The sequence below is a fragment of the Chiroxiphia lanceolata genome, chromosome 22 (assembly GCF_009829145.1).
Source record: "Chiroxiphia lanceolata isolate bChiLan1 chromosome 22, bChiLan1.pri, whole genome shotgun sequence".
NCBI classification, from domain to species: domain Eukaryota; kingdom Metazoa; phylum Chordata; class Aves; order Passeriformes; family Pipridae; genus Chiroxiphia; species Chiroxiphia lanceolata.
This window is the reverse complement of record NC_045658.1, coordinates 1,497,631-1,516,540: the sequence shown is the minus strand read 5'-3', so window position 1 is coordinate 1,516,540 and position 18,910 is coordinate 1,497,631. Positions and strand designations below refer to the sequence as shown.

Sequence of the window (18,910 nt, the reverse complement as noted above, 5' to 3'; positions counted from 1 at the left end):
CTGCCCTCCATCCTCCTCTGGGTTGGACCATTTTAGGAAAACATGGAAAAAGTCCCTAATTCTATGAGGTTTTTAAAGTCATTTTTAAATTAGAAAATTGGAAACTTTGTCATCCCCTGGATGGGGGAAGGAGGTGGGACTTTCCCCCCTTTTTCCTTCCCCTGTGGGCTGTGTCTGTGGATTTGGGGGGGGGCTGCAGGACCCACAGAGGGGTTGGGGGGGACTCCAGGATGGGGGGAAGACCCTGAGAAGGGCTGGGGAGCCCCTGGGAAAGGGGGGGACCCTCCAGGGTGTGAGGAGATACTGGGGGGACTGAGGGGGTGGTCCCAGAGGGGGCTGGGGGGTTTCTGAGGCAGAGAGAGGGGCTGAGGGGAACTGGGGGGGCTGAGGGGAGCTGGGGGGGCTGAGGGGAATTGGGGTGCTGAGGGGAATTGGGGTGCTGAGGGGAATTGGGGGACTGAGGGGAATTGGGGGGCTGAGGGAAAGTGGGGGACTGAGGGAATCTGGGAGGCTGAGGGGAATTGGGGGTGGCTGAGGAGAATTGGGGGGCTGAGGGAATCTGGGGGGGCTGAGAGGAGCTGATGGGGAGATTTGGGGGGGTGAAGAGACCTGGAGGGGCTGAGGGGAGCCAGGAGGTTGAGATTTGGGGGGCTGAGATTTGGGGGGGTGAGGAGACTTGGAGGGGCTGAGGGGAACTGTGGGGGGCTGAGAGGAAATGGGGAGGGTAAGGAGGGCTGGGGGGGCTGAGAAGAATGGAAGGAGCTGAGGGGATCCTGGGGAACACTGAAGGAACCAGGGTCTCCAAGGAGATTTGGGGGGGTCTGAGGGGAACTGAAGGGGCTGGGGGGAATCAGGGGGTGAGGAGACATAGAGGGGCTGGGGGGGAATCTAGGAGGGCTGAGGAGATTTGGGGGATCTGAGGAGATTATGAGGGGTGTGAGGAGTTTTGGGGAGGTGGGGACACTGAGGAGTCCTGGAGGTGCTGAGGGAACTGGGGGCTCTGAGGAGATTTGGGGAGCTGAGGGGAACTGAGGGGGTGAGGAGACATGGAGGGGCTGGGGGGGATCCAGGAGGGCTGAGGAGATTTGGGGGATCTGAGGAGATTATGAGGGGTTTGAGGAGACTTGGGGAGGTGGGGACACTGAGGAGTCCTGGAGGTGCTGAGGAAACTGGGGGCTCTGAGATTTGGGGGGGCTGAGGGGCCAAGAGGAACCAGGGAGTAAGGAGATATGGGGGTACTGAGGGGGGCTGGAGGAGACTGAAGAGAATGGAAGGAGCTGAAGGGATCTGGGGGATAAAGAGATTTGGGAGGGGGTCTGAGTGGAACTGGGGGTCTGAGGAGATCTGCAGGGTCTGAGATTTGGGGGATCTGAGGAGATTTGGGGGGTCAAAGGGGAAGTAAGGAGGATGAGGGGAAACAGGGGTCTGAGGAGATTTGAGGGTACTGAGAACACCAAGGGAGGTGGGGGCAGGCTGAGGAGATCCAAAGGGATCCAGGGGGTGAGGAGACCTGTGGGTGCTGAGGGAACTGGGGGGGGCTGGGGAGGTTTTGGTGGGCTGAGAACACTGAGGAGGTTTTGGGGGGCTGCAGATCTTGGGAGGCTGAGGAGGTTTAGGAGGCTGAGGGGGTTTTGGGGGGCTGCAGACCACGGGGGGCCTGCCAGGGCTGAGGAGGTTTTGGGGGCTGAGGAGGTTCTAGGGGCTGTGGGACCCAAGGAACTGAGGAGGTTTAGGGGGCTGAGGAGGTTTGGGAAGCCTTGCTGGGGCTGAGGACACTGAGGAGGTTTTGGGGGGCTGCAGACCCTGGGGAGCCCTGTGGGAGCTGAGGAGGTTTGGGGAGGGCTGAGGACACTGAGGAGGTTTTGGGGGACAGAAGGAACTGAGGTGCTGAGGAGGTTTTGGGGGGACTGAGGGAACCGAGGGCTGAGGAGTTTTGGGTTCTGAGGGAAGTGAGGTGCCAAGGAGGTTTGGGGGACTGAGGAGATTTTCGGGGCTGAGGGAACTGAGGACACTGAGGAGGTTTTAGGGGGCTGCTGACCCCGGGGAGCCCTGTTGGAGCTGAGGAGGTTTGGGGAACCCCAAGTGAGCTGAGGAGGTTTGGGGGGCTAAGGACACTGAGAAGCTCTTGGGGGGCTGAGGGAAGTGAGGTGCCAACGAGGTCTGGGCAACTGAGGAGGTTTTGGGGGCTGTGGAAACCAAGGGGGCTGAGGAGTTTTAGGGGGCTGAGGAGGTTTTAGGGGGCTGAGGGAACTGAAGGGTTGAGGCGGTTTCGGGGGCTGAGGAGGTTTGGTAGCTCTGAGGACACTGAGGAGGTTTTGGGGGGCTGAGGGAACCAAAGGGTTGAGGCGTTTTCGGGGGGCTGAGGAGGTTTGGGGAGCCCTGCCGGTGCTGAGGAGGTTCGGTAGCTCTGAGGACACTGAGAAGCTTTTGGGGGGCTGAGGGAAGTGAGGTGCCAAGGAGGTCTGGGTGGCTGAGGAGGTTTTGGGGGCTATGGAAACCAAGGGGCCGAGGAGTTTTAGGGGGCTGAGGAGGTTTTAGGGGGCTGCAGAAACCAATGGGCCGAGGAGTTTTAGGGGGCTGAGGAGGTTTGAGGGGGCTGAGGGAACTGAGGGGTTGAGGCGGTTTCGGGGGGCTGAGGAGGTTTGGGGACCCCCGCCGGTGCTGAGGGGGTTCGGTAGCTCTGAGGACACTGAGGAGGTTTGGGGGGCTGAGGGAAGTGAGATGCCAAGGAGGTCTGGGTGACTGAGGAGGTTTTGGGGGCTGTGGAAACCAAGGGGCCAAGGAGGTTTTAGGGGGCTGAGGGAACCGAGGGGTCGAGGCGGTTTCGGGGGCTGAGGAGGTTCGGTAGCTCTGAGGACACTGAGGAGGTTTGGGGGGGGGTGCTGAGGGATGTCTGGGGAGGCTGCGTGACCCGGGAGCCCCCCCGTACCTTCGGGGGTCCCGCGGAGCCCCCTCGCCGGTGCCCCGGCCGGGCCCGGCCCTGGGCGGGCGGTGGCGGTGGCGGTGGCGGGGCCGGGCGGGCCGGGGGCGGGGGCGGCGGCGGGGGGGCGGCGCGGGGCTCCATCTTCCTCCGTGCGGCGGAGCCGGCGGGACGGCGGGGCACCATGGCTGTCGGTATAGGAAGTGTCTTTTTTTTTTTTTTACCTTCCCCCCCCCCGCTTTATTTTTTTTTTTTTTATATCCCTCATCCCTCCCTTTTCTCCCCCCCCCCCTTTCCCTTCTCCGAAACGCCTCAACCTCCCCCCCCTTCCACCGCCACCCCCCAAAAACCCCCTCACCCCGGGGGCGAGCTGTGTGTGTGTGTATGTGTGTATGTGTGTGGGGGGCTCCTCCACACGCTCCCCCCCCCTTCCCCGCGCTGCTTTTTATTCGTTTTTCGCCTAAATCAAATTTTTTTTTCAAAATTTTTCCCTCCTTTTTCCCCCCCTCGCCCCCCCTTCCCCCTCCCCTCAGCCCTGCAGAACATGGCGTCCCCGTCCTAGCGTTTTAAAAATAAGCCGGGGCTGCCATTTTTGTTTGCCTTTTGTCTGCGAATTTTAATAAAAACGTCTGAGAATGTGGGAGAGGCGGCGGATGGAGGGGGGGGGGAGCACCCAGCCGGGCCACCCCCCCCCCTTTCCCCAAACCCCCCCTTCCATCCCCATCTCCCGGCCTTTTTGTCTGGCAACCCCCCCCACCCCCCAAATCCCCTCCCAGATTGAGGATTTCAACTTCACTTAACCAAACTTCGCCTTTTTCCACCCCTTTTTCCCCCCCCATTATTATCATTATTCCACCTCCCCCCCCCCTCCCCGACCACTCCAAGCAGGAAGAAGAAGGAAAAGAGGGAGAAAAAAAGGGGGAGGGGGGGGGACATCGAGGAAAATACCCATTTTCCAGGATTTTCCCTATTTCTCTCCCTCTGGATGGTCTAATGGAAAAGTTAATTGCAGCCGAACGTACCTATTTTTGTGGATATTACATGTTTTTTTGGGGGGGGGCGTTCTGCTTTTTTTTTTTTTTAGTGCATTCACGGCTTTTTCCTGACGGTTTTTTTTTTTTTTTTTTTTTGCTTACAGGGGGGGTGGCAGAAGCAGCGCAGGGGCTGAATATTATCACTCCCATCACCATAATCACCACTCTTCTGATTTTCACCATTTTAATTCCTTTTCTCCTTCCTCTTTTCCGCCTTTCCCTCGCTTTTTTCCGCATTAACCGGTTTTGTCTAGAAAAGTGGTCTCGCTGGCTGGAAGGTCTAAGAGGGAGGTGGGGGGGGTGTATTTTCTTTTTTTTCATGGCGTTTTTGGCAGGAATGCGGCAGCTTTAGCGAGGGACCCAAATTTCCGTGGCCGTGTCCCAGAGGTCTGTCTGTCCCTCTCCAACATATATTTAGCCATATACTATTTATACATCCATAATCTCCCGGCCACGTCGGGGGGCCTGAAGTCGGGGGTGGGGGGGGAGCTTAGAGCCTGTGTGGCCACAACGCTTCGAACCCAGGAATGCTGAATTTGATGCTTTTGATTTCTTTTTCTCCCCTCAAGGTTGGAGGATGCTCCTTGTCGGGTTATTTTTCCCCCCCGGCCCCGCGGTGCTTGGGATGGCAGCCGGGTTTTTTAGCCCGGCCGGGACGGAGCAGGCGAAAGCGGCTTCGAGCCCGAGGCCTTTTGAGATTATAAAGTGATATTTTAGCAGCGAGGTAAAAAAGTTTTTTAAGTCCCTCCCGGCGTGCAGTTTGCCGAGAGGCGGAGGGTCCAGGGCGAGGGGATGGATTTCACCCCCCAGTTTTCCAGCCAGCTCCCCTATCCCTCCCCTCGGCTTTTCCCGACAGCTTTTGGGGGTGAGCGGGGGGCTATAAAAAAAAAACCCACTTTTTTTTTTTTTATTCTTTTTATTATTTTTTATTTTCCTTTTTTTTTTGTCGTTTTTTTTTTCGTTGTTGTTTTTTTTTTTTGTGTTGTTTTTTTTTTTTTTTTTTTGTTGTTTTCTCTCTATTTTCAGGCAAAACCCCACGTTCCCACGGGTCGGGTAGGTCGGAGCCGCTTCGCTTTTGTTCCTCCGCTGTGGGATCTCGCGCGCCGGGGGCTGGCGGGGGGTTCGGGGTGTGTGAAGTTGTCCTCCTCCTTGTCCCCCCGTAGAAAAACGCCCCACGTGCGGCACCCGGTCTCAGCTAGAGCTGGAGATGGACGCGGATAAGGGGAAGCAACGCCAGTACTCGCAGAGGTGGGCATCGGTGGGCTGGATGGAGGGGGAAAAAAAAAGAAAAAAATCCCTGTTTTTTCTGTGTGTTTCCATGCTGGAATAGCGTTAGGACTTGAGGGTGCATGCGTTTGTGTGCTGGTGGAAATAATGTATATATGCACACCACAATCCAGGTGTTACGTGTGGATATATATATTTATGTACAAGTAGGGGCAGGGGGTTCTGGGGGGGGGTTGGGGAGGCTCCCTGCCTGCCCCCTGCCCACTCCCAGCGTAAATAAGACCCCTCGATGTTTCCCTTTTAAGAAACGTGCCTTTATACGCCTGAAATAATCATTTTCTTCCTCGGCCCCCCCCTCCTCCTCATGTTTTCTTCCCTTAAAATTGTGGATTTTCGGGAGGTGGGTGCGATGTCACGACAAGTGCATGTTGGATCCGGCGCGTCCGCTCCCCCCTTGGGGTGAACCCTGCCCGTGCCTCGGTGTCCCCGTGTGCTGTCACCCCCCGTTGCCGGTTGGAGGGGGTGTTGGTTGCCCCCCAGACTGGTTTGTGGGCGCTGCCTCTGCCTCGCCGGTCTCCTCGAAGGGGCTGTTTGGGGTGTGGGGGAGCAGGACCCCCCGCTCTGGTGTGTTTTGGTGGAACGCGTGCCCCGTGTTTGGCGTGAGCGTCACCCCCACGGGCTCCCCGCGGGCTGTCCCCGTGTCCCTTCGGTGGGTGACATGACCCCCCCCGCGGATTCAGGGTCACGCTGCCTTTTGGGGGGGCCTCCCCCTGACTTGGGCACCCCGTGGTGGTCCCCAGCATGGCTTTGCCCCCCCTCCCGCTTGCCGCCAGCGCTCGGCTCCTCACCCTGCCCCGCACACCCCCTTTGCCACGCGGAGACCCCCCGGCCTGGCCTGGAGGGCTTGTTTTGGGTTGGTTTTGCTGGAAATGCAGAAGGAGGAGAAGCCCCAGCCCAGGGCCCTTCGGGGGGCGGAAGCTGGGGCTTTAATTGGTTCCATCTTGGGTGAATTCTTGCGGCGCGGGGCCACCCCCTCCCCGAGCCCCCCGTGGCTCGGGGCTCTCCTGGCCTTCCTGCTTCCCGGCCTCCTGCCCCCTCGGCTGCGGGGTGAATCCCTCCCGGATGAGCGCGGTCGGGGCGGGAAGGGATGTGCCTTCCCTGAGGATGGGGCCGGATGCTGCTTCCCACCCCGGTGGCTTTGGCATGTGGGGGGGTTTGTGGATGGGCTTTCCCTCCAAAACCCCTCCTGCTCCAGGCAAACCCCAGGGATACTTGTTCTTATGGGGGGCCTTGTGTTTTGGGGGGAAACTGAGGCACAGCGCAGGGCAGAGCTGGGTTCTCTGGCCCGGGGACTCGGTGTCACTGTCCCCGGTGTGGGATTTGGGTGGGGGGACACTCAGGGGACCTCCCCCTGCTTGGCTCTCGCCCACCGCGCCGTCTCGGGCCGCCGCCGGCTTTCCTGCGCTCGCCGCTTGGCACGGGGAGGGCAGGCGGGAGCTGTGCCCTGGTGCCCTCGCTGGGACACTCGGGGGGACACCACGCTCGGCGTCGAGGACACGCTGAGCCACCTAGTGCTGCTCTGCTGCCCCCCAGACCCTTCCCCTTGCCTCCCAGCCCCCCCATTTTCCAGCCGTGCTGGGTCGGTGGTCGCTCGCCGGGCCCCAGGAGCTGCCCCTTGAGCTGCCCCTTGAGCTGCCCCTTGAGCTGCCCCTTGAGCTTCCCCTTTTCTCCCGGCGGTGCCGTGAAAAGAAATCTCTTGTTTCTTTTTATTTCAGCGAAGGCGAGACAGAGAGGGCTGCCAAGGTAGAGGCGTTCCCTAGAGAACTGTAGCTTGACTTAGCGGCAGTTGGGTAGGAAGTTGGAAGGCTCTAGTGAGCTCGTGCCCACCCGTGCCATCATCTACCTCCCATCAATCTGGAGCCTCAGCGACACGTCTCCCCAGGCAGCTGCGCCCACCTGGCTCCAGAGGCCACCCTGTGAGTACCAACCACCTGACGGCTCCGGCACCGCAGCCCCCGCTCTCCCCTCGCCACCCCCGGCCCCGGCTCTCCGGCTTCTCCCGCTCTTCCCTCCCCACGGGAAGGAGGCTTTTGGTCTCTTTAGGGTGCTGCCGCTTCCCCCCGGTGCCTGGCAGAGCGGTGATGCCGTGGCAATCCGAGGTTCAGCCCCTGCTTTTGGGGCTCTGCGCATCTTCCCGCTTGCTCTTCCCACATCCCTCGTTCCCGCTTGGGTCCCCACTGTGCTTTGGGCACCCTCCTCGTCCCCTGGGATAACTTTGCCATCCCCTCAGCACCCAAATCCGGTGCCTGTGGAGGATGCTGGGCTCTTCCCTCCGTGGTTGGGACCACGCCACTGGAGATGTTACCCAGAGGGGGGTTTCCCCCTGCCCAGCCAAAATCCGGGGGCACAGAGAGCCCTGCCGCCCCCGTGCCCCGCAGAGATGCGCCGCCGCATTTCCCCACCCTCCACAATTTCCATTTTAATGGATTTTCCTTTTTTTCCGCCTTTGCTGCATGTCAGCTTCCATTTTTCATAGTTAGCTGAGAAAAGAGAAAAAAGGGAGTTTTTATATATATACATATCTATATTTTTCCATCTGCTTTCTCCCCTCTCCCACTCCCTCCCCCAGCCCCGGGAGAGGGGGGACGCCGTTCCCGACCAAACACCGCGGGATTTACCACACGAAACCGGGACAGGAACAGGGATTTGGATCATTGTTTTGGCAATGCCGACCATTTCTTCCCTCTTGTTCATCCAGCTCCGAGCACGCTGCTTCTACCAATAACTCCTCGTTTCTTTAGCCAGCCCTCCCCAGGTGGGGGCGGGGAAACACGTGATATTTGTGCTTTTCTCCCCAAAATACCCTCCGTGGCTTTGCAGCCCCTGTCCAGCTTTGCACGGGGGGTTCTGGGTCCGGCGGGGGGTCTGTGCCGTGTCCTGCTCGTGGCTTGGGGGCCACATGGCCGGGGTTCATCCGTGGGGGTGCTGCTGTCGGCTCCTGGCGGGACAGGGAGCGGGACAGATGGACGGATGGGAAGGACAGAGGTCGAGGGGCACCTGCTGGGATGGGGGAGCAGTTCCAAAATTCCCTTTTCTAATCATAGCTCCAGTTTCCTGTTTTCCCACGGCCGCGCCGGGGCAGGGGGTCGGTGCTGAAATTGGGGGGGGGTCGGTGCCGGGTGCTTGGCTGTGCCGAGGGGGCTCGGAACCCTCTGCCTGTGCTCCTCCTGCCTCCACATCATGAGGGGTTCCCTGCTTCCAGCTCCGCTTTTGGCCCCTCTTCCCAATGCCCAGCCCCTTGTGCCGGCACCAGAGTCGCTCATCCCATGCTCATGGTCCCAAGGGATCTTATATATATATGTATATGTATATATGTGTGTATATGTAGCCAGGGGGTAAATGCACGGCGTGGGCGGCCTGTGGGTACATATGTAATTACCCAAAACACCTGGGGGGGAAGGTGCATTTCATATTCCCAGTGAATTCCCATCCCATGGCACCAAGCGGGACCCCGGCTCTGCCCGCCCTGCCAGGATCCGGCACCGCTTCCACTTGGAAAACCCAACATTTGGTGCAGTGGGGAGGTGATCTGGAGCAGGTCAGGGTTGGGAAGGGCAATTCCCAAAGCTGGGGTTGGGGTCTGCCGTGGGAAATGGCTCCTGTTCCCCGACTCCCCAGAAATGCGCCTGTGCCGTCCTGCTCTGGAGCGTGATGGGGGGTTCCCTTCTTCCTGCCTCAGTTTCCCCCCAAAAAGTGGGGGGAATCCCACAGTTCCTTCAGGCTGTTGGGATGCTGAAGGAGTCGCTTTCTCTGGGGCTGTGGAGAGCTCAGGGTCTGACTGAAACCTGAGGCAGTGAGCATGAGGAGGAGGAGGAGGAAGAGGAAGGCTCATCACCCCCAAATCCCACTGCCTCCAAATCCTGCCACCCCCAGGGCTTCTGGGGACACACGCTGCTCCAGTTTCTCCCGGGATCCCGGCCATGGCCTGGTTTATTTTGGAGTGGGAGCTCCTGTGGGACCCCTCCCATCCATCCCAGCCTTTCCCACTTGCCCCTGTGGGGGGATTTGCCTGGCAGTGCCTGGTCATGCTGGGCCGTTCTGCTGGGATCACCCCCTTGCTGTCCCTTCCAGCTGCTTCCTGTTACTGAGAATGGATTTAGAATTAATTTCCCCAACGCCTTTAAGCGTCTCCATAAATCTCCCGGCCCTGCTGCAGCCGCTCTCGGGGGCTTCGCTCGCCTTTGGGGGGGTTTTGAAGGGGAATTCAGCTGGGATTTGCCATCTCCCACAGCAGTGTCCTGTCCACCTCTAACCCCTCCTGGATGGGAAGGATACCTCCAGAGCTTGGGAGATATCCTAAGCTTTCTCCCTGAAATGTCAGCCTTCCCCCTTTCCCAAATTGCATCCGCTGGTGTTTCGGGGTCTCGGAGACAGGCAGGTGTCTCCCTGATCCTGCAGGAATTTCCATTTGGGAAGATGCCCATGGGGGGTTCCTCAGCCCTGCCCACTCCCTGCCCTTGCTCAGAGCCTGGGTCTTGCTTCCTGGGGGGCAGTGGTTGGTTTGGGGGGGTCGGAGCCCCCCGAGGGAGGTGGGAGGGAAGGGGGTCCGTGCGGGGACCGGCGATGCCCCATAACCACCCCCTCTCTCCCCAGGATGGCGGAGCCTCGCTTCAACAACCCCTACTTCTGGCCGCCCCCCCCCACCATGCCCAGCCAGGTAGGACCCCCACAGTGGGATTTTGGGGAGGAGGAAGGATGGATGGACACGGGGGGGGGGGGGGGAAGCCCAGGGGGAGGCCGGGTGTCCCGGGGGTCCCGGTTCCTGTGCCTTGACCCACCTCTCTGCCTTCCCCCCCCTCAGCTGGACAACCTGGTCCTGATCAACAAAATCAAGGAGCAGTTGATGGCGGAGAAGATCCGCCCCCCACACCTGCCCCCCACCTCGGTGGCCTCCCAGCAGCCCCTCCTGGTGCCCCCCTCGCCCGCCGAGAGCAGCCAGTCCATCATGTCCCTGCCCAAGCTGCAGCAGGTGCCGGGGCTGCACCCCCAGGCCGTGCCCCAGCCCGACGTGGCCCTGCACGCCCGGCCGGCTACCAGCACCGTCACAGGTACCACGGGGGCCCCCCGGGCCAGGAGGGCACAGGGGGCCCCCCCAGAGCCCCCACCTCCCCTGTCCTCCCCCTCGCCAGGGTTGGGGCTGGCGTCCCGCGCGCCCGCCGTCAGCACCTCGGAGTCCAGCCCGGGAACCGGGACCACCACGCCCTCGACCCCCACCTCCACCAGCCAGAGCCGCCTCATCGCCTCCTCGCCCACCCTAATCTCAGGAATCACCAGCCCCCCCCTCCTCGACTCCATCAAGACAATCCAGGGCCACGGCTTGCTGGGAGCGCCCAAGGCCGAGCGGGGCCGCAAGAAGATCAAGGCGGAAAACCCGTCGGGCCCGCCCGTCCTGGTGGTGCCCTACCCCATCCTGGCCTCGGGGGAGACGGCCAAAGAGGGCAAGACGTACAGGTAGGCACCCTCCCGCCTGCCGTGGGGGCCGGGGCGCTGGCGGGGCGACCCCCGCCCCAGCCCGGTCCCTGCGGGGTTCTCCCCCACACCCTCCAGGTGTAAGGTCTGCCCCTTGACGTTCTTCACCAAGTCGGAGATGCAGATCCACTCCAAGTCGCACACGGAGGCCAAGCCCCACAAGTGCCCCCACTGCTCCAAGTCCTTCGCCAACGCCTCCTACCTGGCCCAGCACCTGCGGATCCACCTGGGCGTCAAACCCTACCACTGCTCCTACTGCGAGAAGTCCTTCCGCCAGCTGTCCCACCTCCAGCAGCACACCCGGTGAGGGACCCTCGGGAGGGCTGGGGGACCCTCGGGGAGCCCCCTTGGCCGTGGAGGGGGCAGCCGTGAACCCTGCACTGGTGGCTCTGCTGCCCTGCTTTATGGTGCCCGTTGGCCCCCCTGCCGCCTTCGTCCCTGCCACGCTCATCATCACCACCACCATCCCCACCACACTCATCATCTCCAGCACCTTCATCCTCCCCAAAACACTCATCAGCACCTTCGTCATCCCCAACACCTTCATCATCCTCAACACACTCATCACCTTCCTCATCCCCAACACACTCATCATCCTCAACACACTAATCGTCCTCAACACCTTCATCATCCTCAACACACTCGTCACAACTACCATGATCCCTGCCATGCTCATCATCTCCAGCACCTTCCTCATCCCCAACACACTCATCATCCTCACCACCACCATTATCCCCAGCACCTTCATCATCTCCAGCACCTTCATCCTCCCCAAAACACTCATCAGCACTTCCATAATCCCCAGCACCTTCACCATCCCCAACCCACTCATTGTCACCACCTTCATCATCCCCAACACACTCATCATCCCCACCATGCTCATTGTCCCTCTTGTCGTCTCCAGCACCTTCAGTAGTCTCCACCATACTTGTCACCCCTACCTCACTATGCTCATCCCCCCAACACTGTCCCCATGGCCTTCATCATTCCCACCACACTCATCATCTCCAGCACTTCCATGGTCTCCACCACCTTTGTCATCCCCACTGTGCTCATCATCCTCACCACCGTCATAGCCTTCAGTGTCTTCGTTGTCCCCACCACCTTCTTCCTCCCTACCACACTCATCATCTCCAGCACCTTTATTGTCCCTTCTGTGCTCCTCCATCTTCACCCAGCTCCTTCCCACTGCTTTCTTCATCCCCACCACGCTCCTCATCCTTCATTGACCCCACCGTGGTCATCTGTCCGTGCTGTGTCAGTCCATCCTCACCACCTTCATCCTCCCTGTGACCCTCATCCTCACCACCCTCATCTTCCCCACCACACCAATCTGTCTCCACTGTCTTTGTCATCCCCACCATCCTCATCATCCTCACCACCTTCATTGACCCTGCCATAGTCATGTGTCCGTGCTGTGCCAGTCCCTCCTCACCACCTTCACCCTTGTCACCACGCCCATCCTCCCCACCTTCACTGTCCCCAGCACCTCCATCCTGTCCCATCTCCCAGCCCCCCACAGCCCCCTCCTTTCTCCTGTCCTGGAGCCCCAATGTCCCGATGTCCCCATGTCCCCGATGTCCCCGTGTCCCTGATGTCCCCATGTCCCCATGTCCCCGATGTCCCGATGTCCCCGATGTCCCCGTGTCCCCAATGTCCCCATGTCCTCGATGTCCCCGATGTCCCCGTGTCCCCGATGTCCCCATGTCCCGATGTCCCTGTGTCCCTGATGTCCCCATGTCCCCAATGTCCCCGATGTCCCCATGTCCCTGATGTCCCTGTGTCCCCGATGTCCCCATGTCCCCGATGTCCCCGATGTCCCCATGTCCCCAGTGTCCCCATGTCCCCAATGTCCCCATGTCCCCGATGTCCCCATGTCCCCAGTGTCCCCAATGTCCCCATGTCCCCATGTCCCCATGTCCCCAGTGTCCCCAATGTCCCCATGTCCCCATGTCCCCCATGTCCCCATGTCCCCATGTCCCCATGTCCCCAATGTCCCCATGTCCCCATGTCCCCATGTCCCCAGTGTCCCCAATGTCCCCATGTCCCCATGTCCCCATGTCCCCATGTCCCCAATGTCCCCAATGTCCCCAGTGTCCCCAATGTCCCCATGTCCCCAGTGTCCCCAGTGTCCCCATGTCCCCCATGTCCCCATGTCCCCCATGTCCCCATGTCCCCATGTCCCCAATGTCCCCAGTGTCCCCAATGTCCCCATGTCCCCATGTCCCCAGTGTCCCCAATGTCCCCGATGTCCCCATGTCCCCATGTCCCCAGTGTCCCCAATGTCCCCATGTCCCTGATGTCCCCGATGTCCCCAATGTCCCCATGTCCCCCATGTCCCCAGTGTCCCCAATGTCCCCATGTCCCCCATGTCCCCAATGTCCCCATGTCCCTGATGTCCCCGATGTCCCCGATGTCCCCAATGTCCCCATGTCCCCCGTGCCCGCGGTGGTGGTGGGGCGGTGACGTGACCCCACGTGGGTGTCTGTGCGTCCCCAGAATCCACACCGGTGACAGACCCTACAAGTGCCCCCACCCCGGCTGCGAGAAGGCCTTCACCCAGCTCTCCAACCTCCAGGTCAGTGCGGGGGGCCTGGGGCAGGGGGGTGGCACCGAGGGGTCCCCCCAGCCCTGCCTGACCCCCCCGTGTCCCCCCAGTCCCACCAGCGCCAGCACAACAAGGACAAGCCCTACAAGTGCCCCAACTGCTACCGGGCCTACACGGACTCGGCCTCGCTGCAGATCCACCTGTCGGCCCACGCCATCAAACACGCCAAGGCCTATTGCTGCAGCATGTGCGGCCGTGCCTACACTTCGGTGAGCACGGGGGGCACCCCGGACCCCCCCGCGGCCCCCCGGGCCCCCCCTGACCCCTGTGCCCCCTTCCCCAGGAGACCTATCTGATGAAGCACATGTCCAAGCACACGGTGGTGGAGCACCTGGTCAGCCAGCACTCGCCGCAGCGCACGGAGTCCCCCGGCATTCCCGTACGGATCTCCCTCATCTAAGCGGGGAGGGGGGGTGGCAGCAGGACCCCCCCAGCACGAGGAGGAGGAGGAGGAGGAGGAGCCCCCCTGGCGCCGCGGGCCGTGCCCCCGCAGGTTTGGTGACACCCAAAGACGGTTTCAGAGCACTTTGAATCTCTGCGGTTTGGTTTTATTTTTGGGGGGGAGGCGGAGGGGGGAGGAGCAGTGGGGGTGGGGGCGTCCCCCCTGCCCCCTGCCAGAGCCCCCATTCCCCCCCCCTCATTTTTGGATACAAATATATATATATATTTATTGGCCAAGAACTTGGTGCTGCTAAAAAAACCAGAAGTTCACCCCAAAACCGAACCGTGGACGGAGCGAAAACGCAGCTGGGGGAGGAGGGGGAGCAGAGGGGGGGGGTCCCACTGCCTCCCCCCCACACGGACTCTGGGCCCGAGCGCCTCCATTTGGGGTTGATTTTTAACCATTTTGGGGTTTTTTTTGTGTTCTTTTGGGGTCCCTTTCGAGGGCAGAGCTGCGTCCCCCCGGGGCTGGACCCCCCCCATCCCACAGCCCCGCTTTTGGGGGGCCTGGGGGGGTCCCACCGCTTTGCCTTGTGCCTGCCTGTACATACCCCCTGTATAGAGCCTGGGGGGTCACCCCCCAAACCTCATCTATATTCTGTACCTTTTGGTTCATTTTGGATATTAACTGTGTTATTTTTTATACACTTTTTAAGCCTTAACTCAGCGTTTCTTTTTTTTTTCTTTTTTTTTTTTTTTTTTTATTGTTCTTTTTTTTTTTCAGGGTGTTTTATTTACCTTTTATTAATTTTTAACCCCCGTTCTTTTTTACCCCCCCCATTATTTTTACCCCAGTTCTTTTTTACCCCCCCATTATTTCCCCCTTCGATGTTGTACGATATCAATATTGTAACCTTTTTTGTCAGCATGTTAATACTGTGTAAATAAGCCTCTTATACACTTAACCCCCCTCCCCTTTTTTCTCTCCTTCCCCCAACCCCAAAATTTTGGGGCTTTTTTATTTTCCTTGCTGCCCAGCCAGGCCAGGCCCCCCTAGATCTAGTTGGTACCTTATTAAAAAAGAGGAAAAAAAGGTTAAAAAAAAAAAAAGAGAGAAAAGAGGAGAAAATGGATAAAAACAGTTGCCCCTGCCCTGTTCTCCCCCTCCCACCCTCCCCCCCCCCAAAATCCTGCATTGTGGTTCCTGGAGAAGCTGGGGGGGGGGCACGGCCTCGTGGTGTGGAAAAGGAGGGAACCCCCCCAACCCCTTTCCAAAAAAAGAGAATAAAAGAGAAGAAAAAAAAGAACAAAACGGGAATGAATGAACGTGGGGGGTCTTTGGGGGGGAGGGGAAACATTGGGGGGGCAGCACTTTGGGGACGTTTGGGGACAAAGCCTGGGGGGTCCCTGTGGGGTGGCAGCAGGGGAGGGTGGAGCTGGGGGTCACCCCCCGTGGGTGGGGTGTCCCCAGAGTGTCCCAGGGAGGGGGTGGCAGTGCCACACACAGGGGGGCACCAGGTCCTGGTCCTGGGAGTGTGAGTGACCCCAGTGACCCACTCCTGGGGACACCAGGTCTGGGGACAGCCCAGTGTGGTCACCACTGTGGGGACACTTCACCATGGCCACCAGCTCTGGGGGCACCTCACTGTGGCCACCAGTGTCAGGGACATGTCACAGTGGGTGCCACCTCCAGGGACACGGCTCGGGGTCACCCCCACGGCCACCAGCTCCAAGGATGTGTCACCACGAGGGCCACCAGCCCCGGGGATGTGTCACCATGGTGGGTCCCTTGCCAGGGCCACCACCTGGGGACACCTGAGCACAGGTGCCACATCCAGGTGACCCCTGGGACACCCCACCCCGGGCTTCAGATCCAGGGATGTGTCACCCCCACTCCAGGGGGTGTCCCCTCCTGTCCTCCTCCCTTCCTCTGGGGTCCCCTGTGCCCCCCCAGGTGCTGGGACTTTGGGTCACCAGTGTCACCACAGGCTCTGTGACCCCACCCCCCCACATTTGGGGTCAGCAGGGACTCCCCCTGGGGCACAGGGGATGTGGCACGAGCCCTGTGCCCACCCCCCCCGTGACACTTGGGGACATCTCTGTGGTGCCGCCTCACAGGGAATCCAGGGGAAAAGGAAGGAAAGGGGAGGGAGGGAAATCCATTTTTCTCTGTTTTTTTCCGTGTTTATTAAAAACAACCCAAAATCCAGCCCGGGGGGGGGAGGGGCCGGTTTGTTTTTTTTTTTTCCTTTTTTTTTCCTTTTCTTTTCTTAAAAAGGCCGCGGGGGCCGGGGGGTGGAGGGGCTGTGGGGGGGTTCTGACCTGCCCGGGGGGCCCCCCCTTCCCACCATCCTGTACTGAGGTGCCCCCAAACCGGCCCAGCGTGGGGGGGGGGTGTGAACCCCACCCCTCCCCAAGCCCCTTTTGGGGGGAGGGTCCAACCCCCCCCTCCAGGGACCCCCAATCCCAGCTGGGGGAGGGGGGCTCACATTAAGGCAACCATCCTGCTTGGCCCTGCCGACTGGGGGGGGTGTGGGGGGCACAGGGGGGACATGGGGACCCCCCACTCCCTGCCGGAGAAGAGGGGGTGACCCCCCAGACTGTGAGGGGGGGGCTCTAAGACCTACGGGCTATTTACACACCCGGGGGCTCCCCGGGCTCGGGTTGTGCTCACAAGGGTCTCCCCCTCCCCCAGCCCCTCCCCGGGGGTGGTTTGGGAGTCCCGGGGGGGGGGTCGGGGGGTGTTTTTGGGGTTCCCCCCCCCGGCTCAGGAGTCCTTGAGCATGTTGATGCGGGCGTAGATCTTGAGGGCGGGGCCCAGCTTGATGTTCATGGTGCTCATCAGATGGTCCTCCTTGAGCAGCAGCAGCGCCTGCCCGTCGATCTCCTGCGCCCGGAACTCCTCGGCGATCTCCTGGCAGCCTGCGGAGCCCGGGAGAGCCCGGGAATGCCAGCAGGGAACGGGAATGCCGGCAGGGAACGTCAGCTGGGAGCTCATCACCCCCCGGGAGGGAGGGAGGGGGCAGGGATTCTCCCCAAAAAAATGGATGGCTGGGGCTGGCAGTGTGGGATTCCCCCTCAGGAACATGTTTAGAGGGTTATCTCTGAGTGAATCCCCCCCTGAAAATGTATGTATGGGATTGGCAGTGTGTAAATCCCCCCCAAAAATACAGGTATGGGGTTATCAGGGAGTGATTCCCCCTCAGGAATATGTTTATGGGGTTATCTCTGAGTGAATCCCCCCTCCCAAAATGTATGTATGGGGTTGGCAGTGTGTAAATCCCTCCCCAAAATATATTTATGGGGTTACCAGGCAGTAAATCCCCCCCAAATATATGGATGGGGTTATCTGTGTGTAAATCCCCCCAAAAACATGTTTAGGGGGTTATCCATGTAGTAAATCCCCCCCAATACATTTTTTACAGACTTCTCCATGAGCAATTCCCCCCCAAAAATACACTTATGGGGTTCTCCACGAGCAATTCCCCCCAGCCCACATTCCTGGTGATCTCTCTGAGCAGTTCCCCCAATCTCCACTCCTGATGTCCTCCCTGAGCAGACCCCATCCCATCCCATTCCCGGGGCCGTTCCCCATCCCATCCCATTCCCGGGGCTGTTCCCCATCCCACCCCATCCCACCCCATCCCATCCCATTCCCAGGGCTGTCCCCATCCCATCCCATCCCATCCCACCCCATTCCCGGGGCTGTCCCCATCCCATCCCATTCCCGGGGCTGTCCCCATCCCATCCCATTCCCGGGGCTGTTCCCTATCCCATCCCACCCCATCCCATTCCCGGGGCTGTCCCCATCCCGTTCCTCACCGGGCAGGGAGCGGATGAACTCGTACACGTCCTCCACGTTCCACTTGCTGGGCTCGCTGGGCAGGAAGCGGTGGCCGAGCCCGGGCAGGTCCCGGCCGTGCACGTCGGGCAGCTCCATGTCCCGCAGCTCCAGGTCCCGCTCCCCCTGCCGGCGCCGGGACGTGGAGGAGCTGGCGGAGATCGGCGACAGCGGCTCCTCGTAGCTCGAGTTGTCGGAGCAGCGGCTCGAATCCTCCTGGCTGTGGTTGAGCTGCGGCGACAACGACGGCGATGCCGCTGGGACACGGCGCAGGGGCGGCGGGGGCAGCGCCGGCACCAGCGCCCAAAAAATGGGGACAAACCCCGACCCCAGTGCCCCAAAAATGGGGACAAACCCTGACCCCAGTGCCCCAAAAATAGGGATAAACCCCGACCCCAGTGCCCCAAAAATGGGGACAAACCCCGACCCCAGTGCCCCCAAAATGGGGACAAACCCCGACCCCAGTGCCCCCAAAATGGGGACAAACCCCGGCCCCAGTGCCCAAAAAATGGGGACAAACCCCGACCCCAGTGCCCCCAAAATGGGGACAAACCCCGGCCCCAGTGCCCCAAAAATGGGGACAAACCCTGACCCCAGTGCCCCAAAAACAGGGATAAACCCCGACCCCAGTGCCCCCAAAATGGGGACAAACCCTGACCCCAGTGCCCCAAAAATAGGGATAAACCCCGACCCCAGTGCCCCAAAAATGGGGACAAACCCCGACCCCAGTGCCCCCAAAATGGGGACAAGCCCTGACCCCAGTGCCCCAAAAAATGGGGACAAATCCCAGACCCAGTGCCCCAAAAATGGGGACAAACCCTGACCCCAGTGCCCCCAAAATGGGGACAAGCCCTGACCCCAGTGCCCCAAAAATAGGGATAAACCCCGATCCCAGTGCCCAAATAATGGGGACAAATCCTGGCCCCAGTGCCCCAAAAATGGGGACAAACCCCGGACCCAGCACCCACCCTATGTCCCCCCAACTGGGGACAATCCCAGCCTTGGTGCCCACCCTGTGATCGCAAAATTCAGGGACAAACCCTGGCCTCACATCCCATTCCTGGTCCCCAGTTTGGGGACAAACTACAGTCCCAGAGTCCCCTGAAATTCGAGGACAAACCTCGCCTCAGCACCCCCCCTTATCCACAATTTGGGGACAAACCCTGACCTCAGGGCCCACCCCCTGTCCCCCTCAACTGGGGACAACCCCAGGCTTGGTGCCCACTCTGTGTCCCCAAAATTCAGAGACAAATCCCAGCCTCAGCTCCCACTCTGTGCCCCCCAACTGCAGCCTCAGCGCCCATGGCACGTCCCCAAAATTCAGGGACAAACCCCGGCCTCAGCACCCACCCTTGTCTGCAATCTGGGGA

The 18,910-nt window shown here is 60.4% G+C and overlaps 2 protein-coding genes across 4 annotated transcripts in view; one reads left to right on the top strand and one right to left on the bottom strand.

Moving 5' to 3' along the window:
• Positions 1 to 3,019: 3,019 nt before the first annotated feature.
• ZNF362 (zinc finger protein 362) lies at positions 3,020 to 14,842 on the top strand. Of its 3 annotated transcripts, none has more exons than XM_032709269.1 (10): positions 3,020 to 3,114; positions 5,118 to 5,202; positions 6,957 to 7,157; positions 9,835 to 9,898; positions 10,043 to 10,289; positions 10,371 to 10,692; positions 10,789 to 11,013; positions 13,210 to 13,288; positions 13,369 to 13,527; positions 13,602 to 14,842. In XM_032709269.1, the coding sequence occupies exons 4-10, from the start codon at positions 9,836 to 9,838 to the stop codon at positions 13,716 to 13,718; spliced, it is 1,212 nt and encodes a 403-aa protein (XP_032565160.1). In that variant the 5' UTR covers positions 3,020 to 3,114; positions 5,118 to 5,202; positions 6,957 to 7,157; position 9,835; the 3' UTR covers positions 13,719 to 14,842. The 3 variants fall into 3 exon arrangements, with proteins under 3 accessions (XP_032565160.1, XP_032565161.1, XP_032565159.1); XM_032709270.1 differs by lacking the exon at positions 6,957 to 7,157 and adding an exon at positions 4,981 to 5,007 and having other exon boundaries at positions 3,042 to 3,114; positions 10,823 to 11,013; XM_032709268.1 differs by lacking the exon at positions 6,957 to 7,157 and adding an exon at positions 4,981 to 5,007 and having other exon boundaries at positions 3,042 to 3,114.
• A 1,036-nt stretch (positions 14,843 to 15,878) lies between these two features.
• The window catches only part of LOC116797607, a 7,353-nt gene continuing 4,321 nt past the window's right edge, over positions 15,879 to 18,910 (bottom strand). Inside the window, exons 2-3 of the mRNA XM_032709309.1 lie at positions 17,522 to 18,292; positions 15,879 to 16,621 (exon numbers count right to left, since the gene is read on the bottom strand). Of these exons, the coding sequence (XP_032565200.1) occupies positions 16,467 to 16,621; positions 17,522 to 18,292 (926 nt within the window). The 3' untranslated portion in view covers positions 15,879 to 16,466. The remainder of the gene's footprint in view (positions 16,622 to 17,521; positions 18,293 to 18,910) is intronic.

Coding starts and splice junctions, on each gene's coding strand:
- ZNF362 (XM_032709268.1), top strand. Junction 9,899..10,042: donor CCCCCACCATGCCCAGCCAG/GTAGGACCCCCA, acceptor CCCCCCCCTCAG/CTGGACAACCTGGTCCTGAT. Junction 13,528..13,601: donor GCGGCCGTGCCTACACTTCG/GTGAGCACGGGG, acceptor CCCCTTCCCCAG/GAGACCTATCTGATGAAGCA.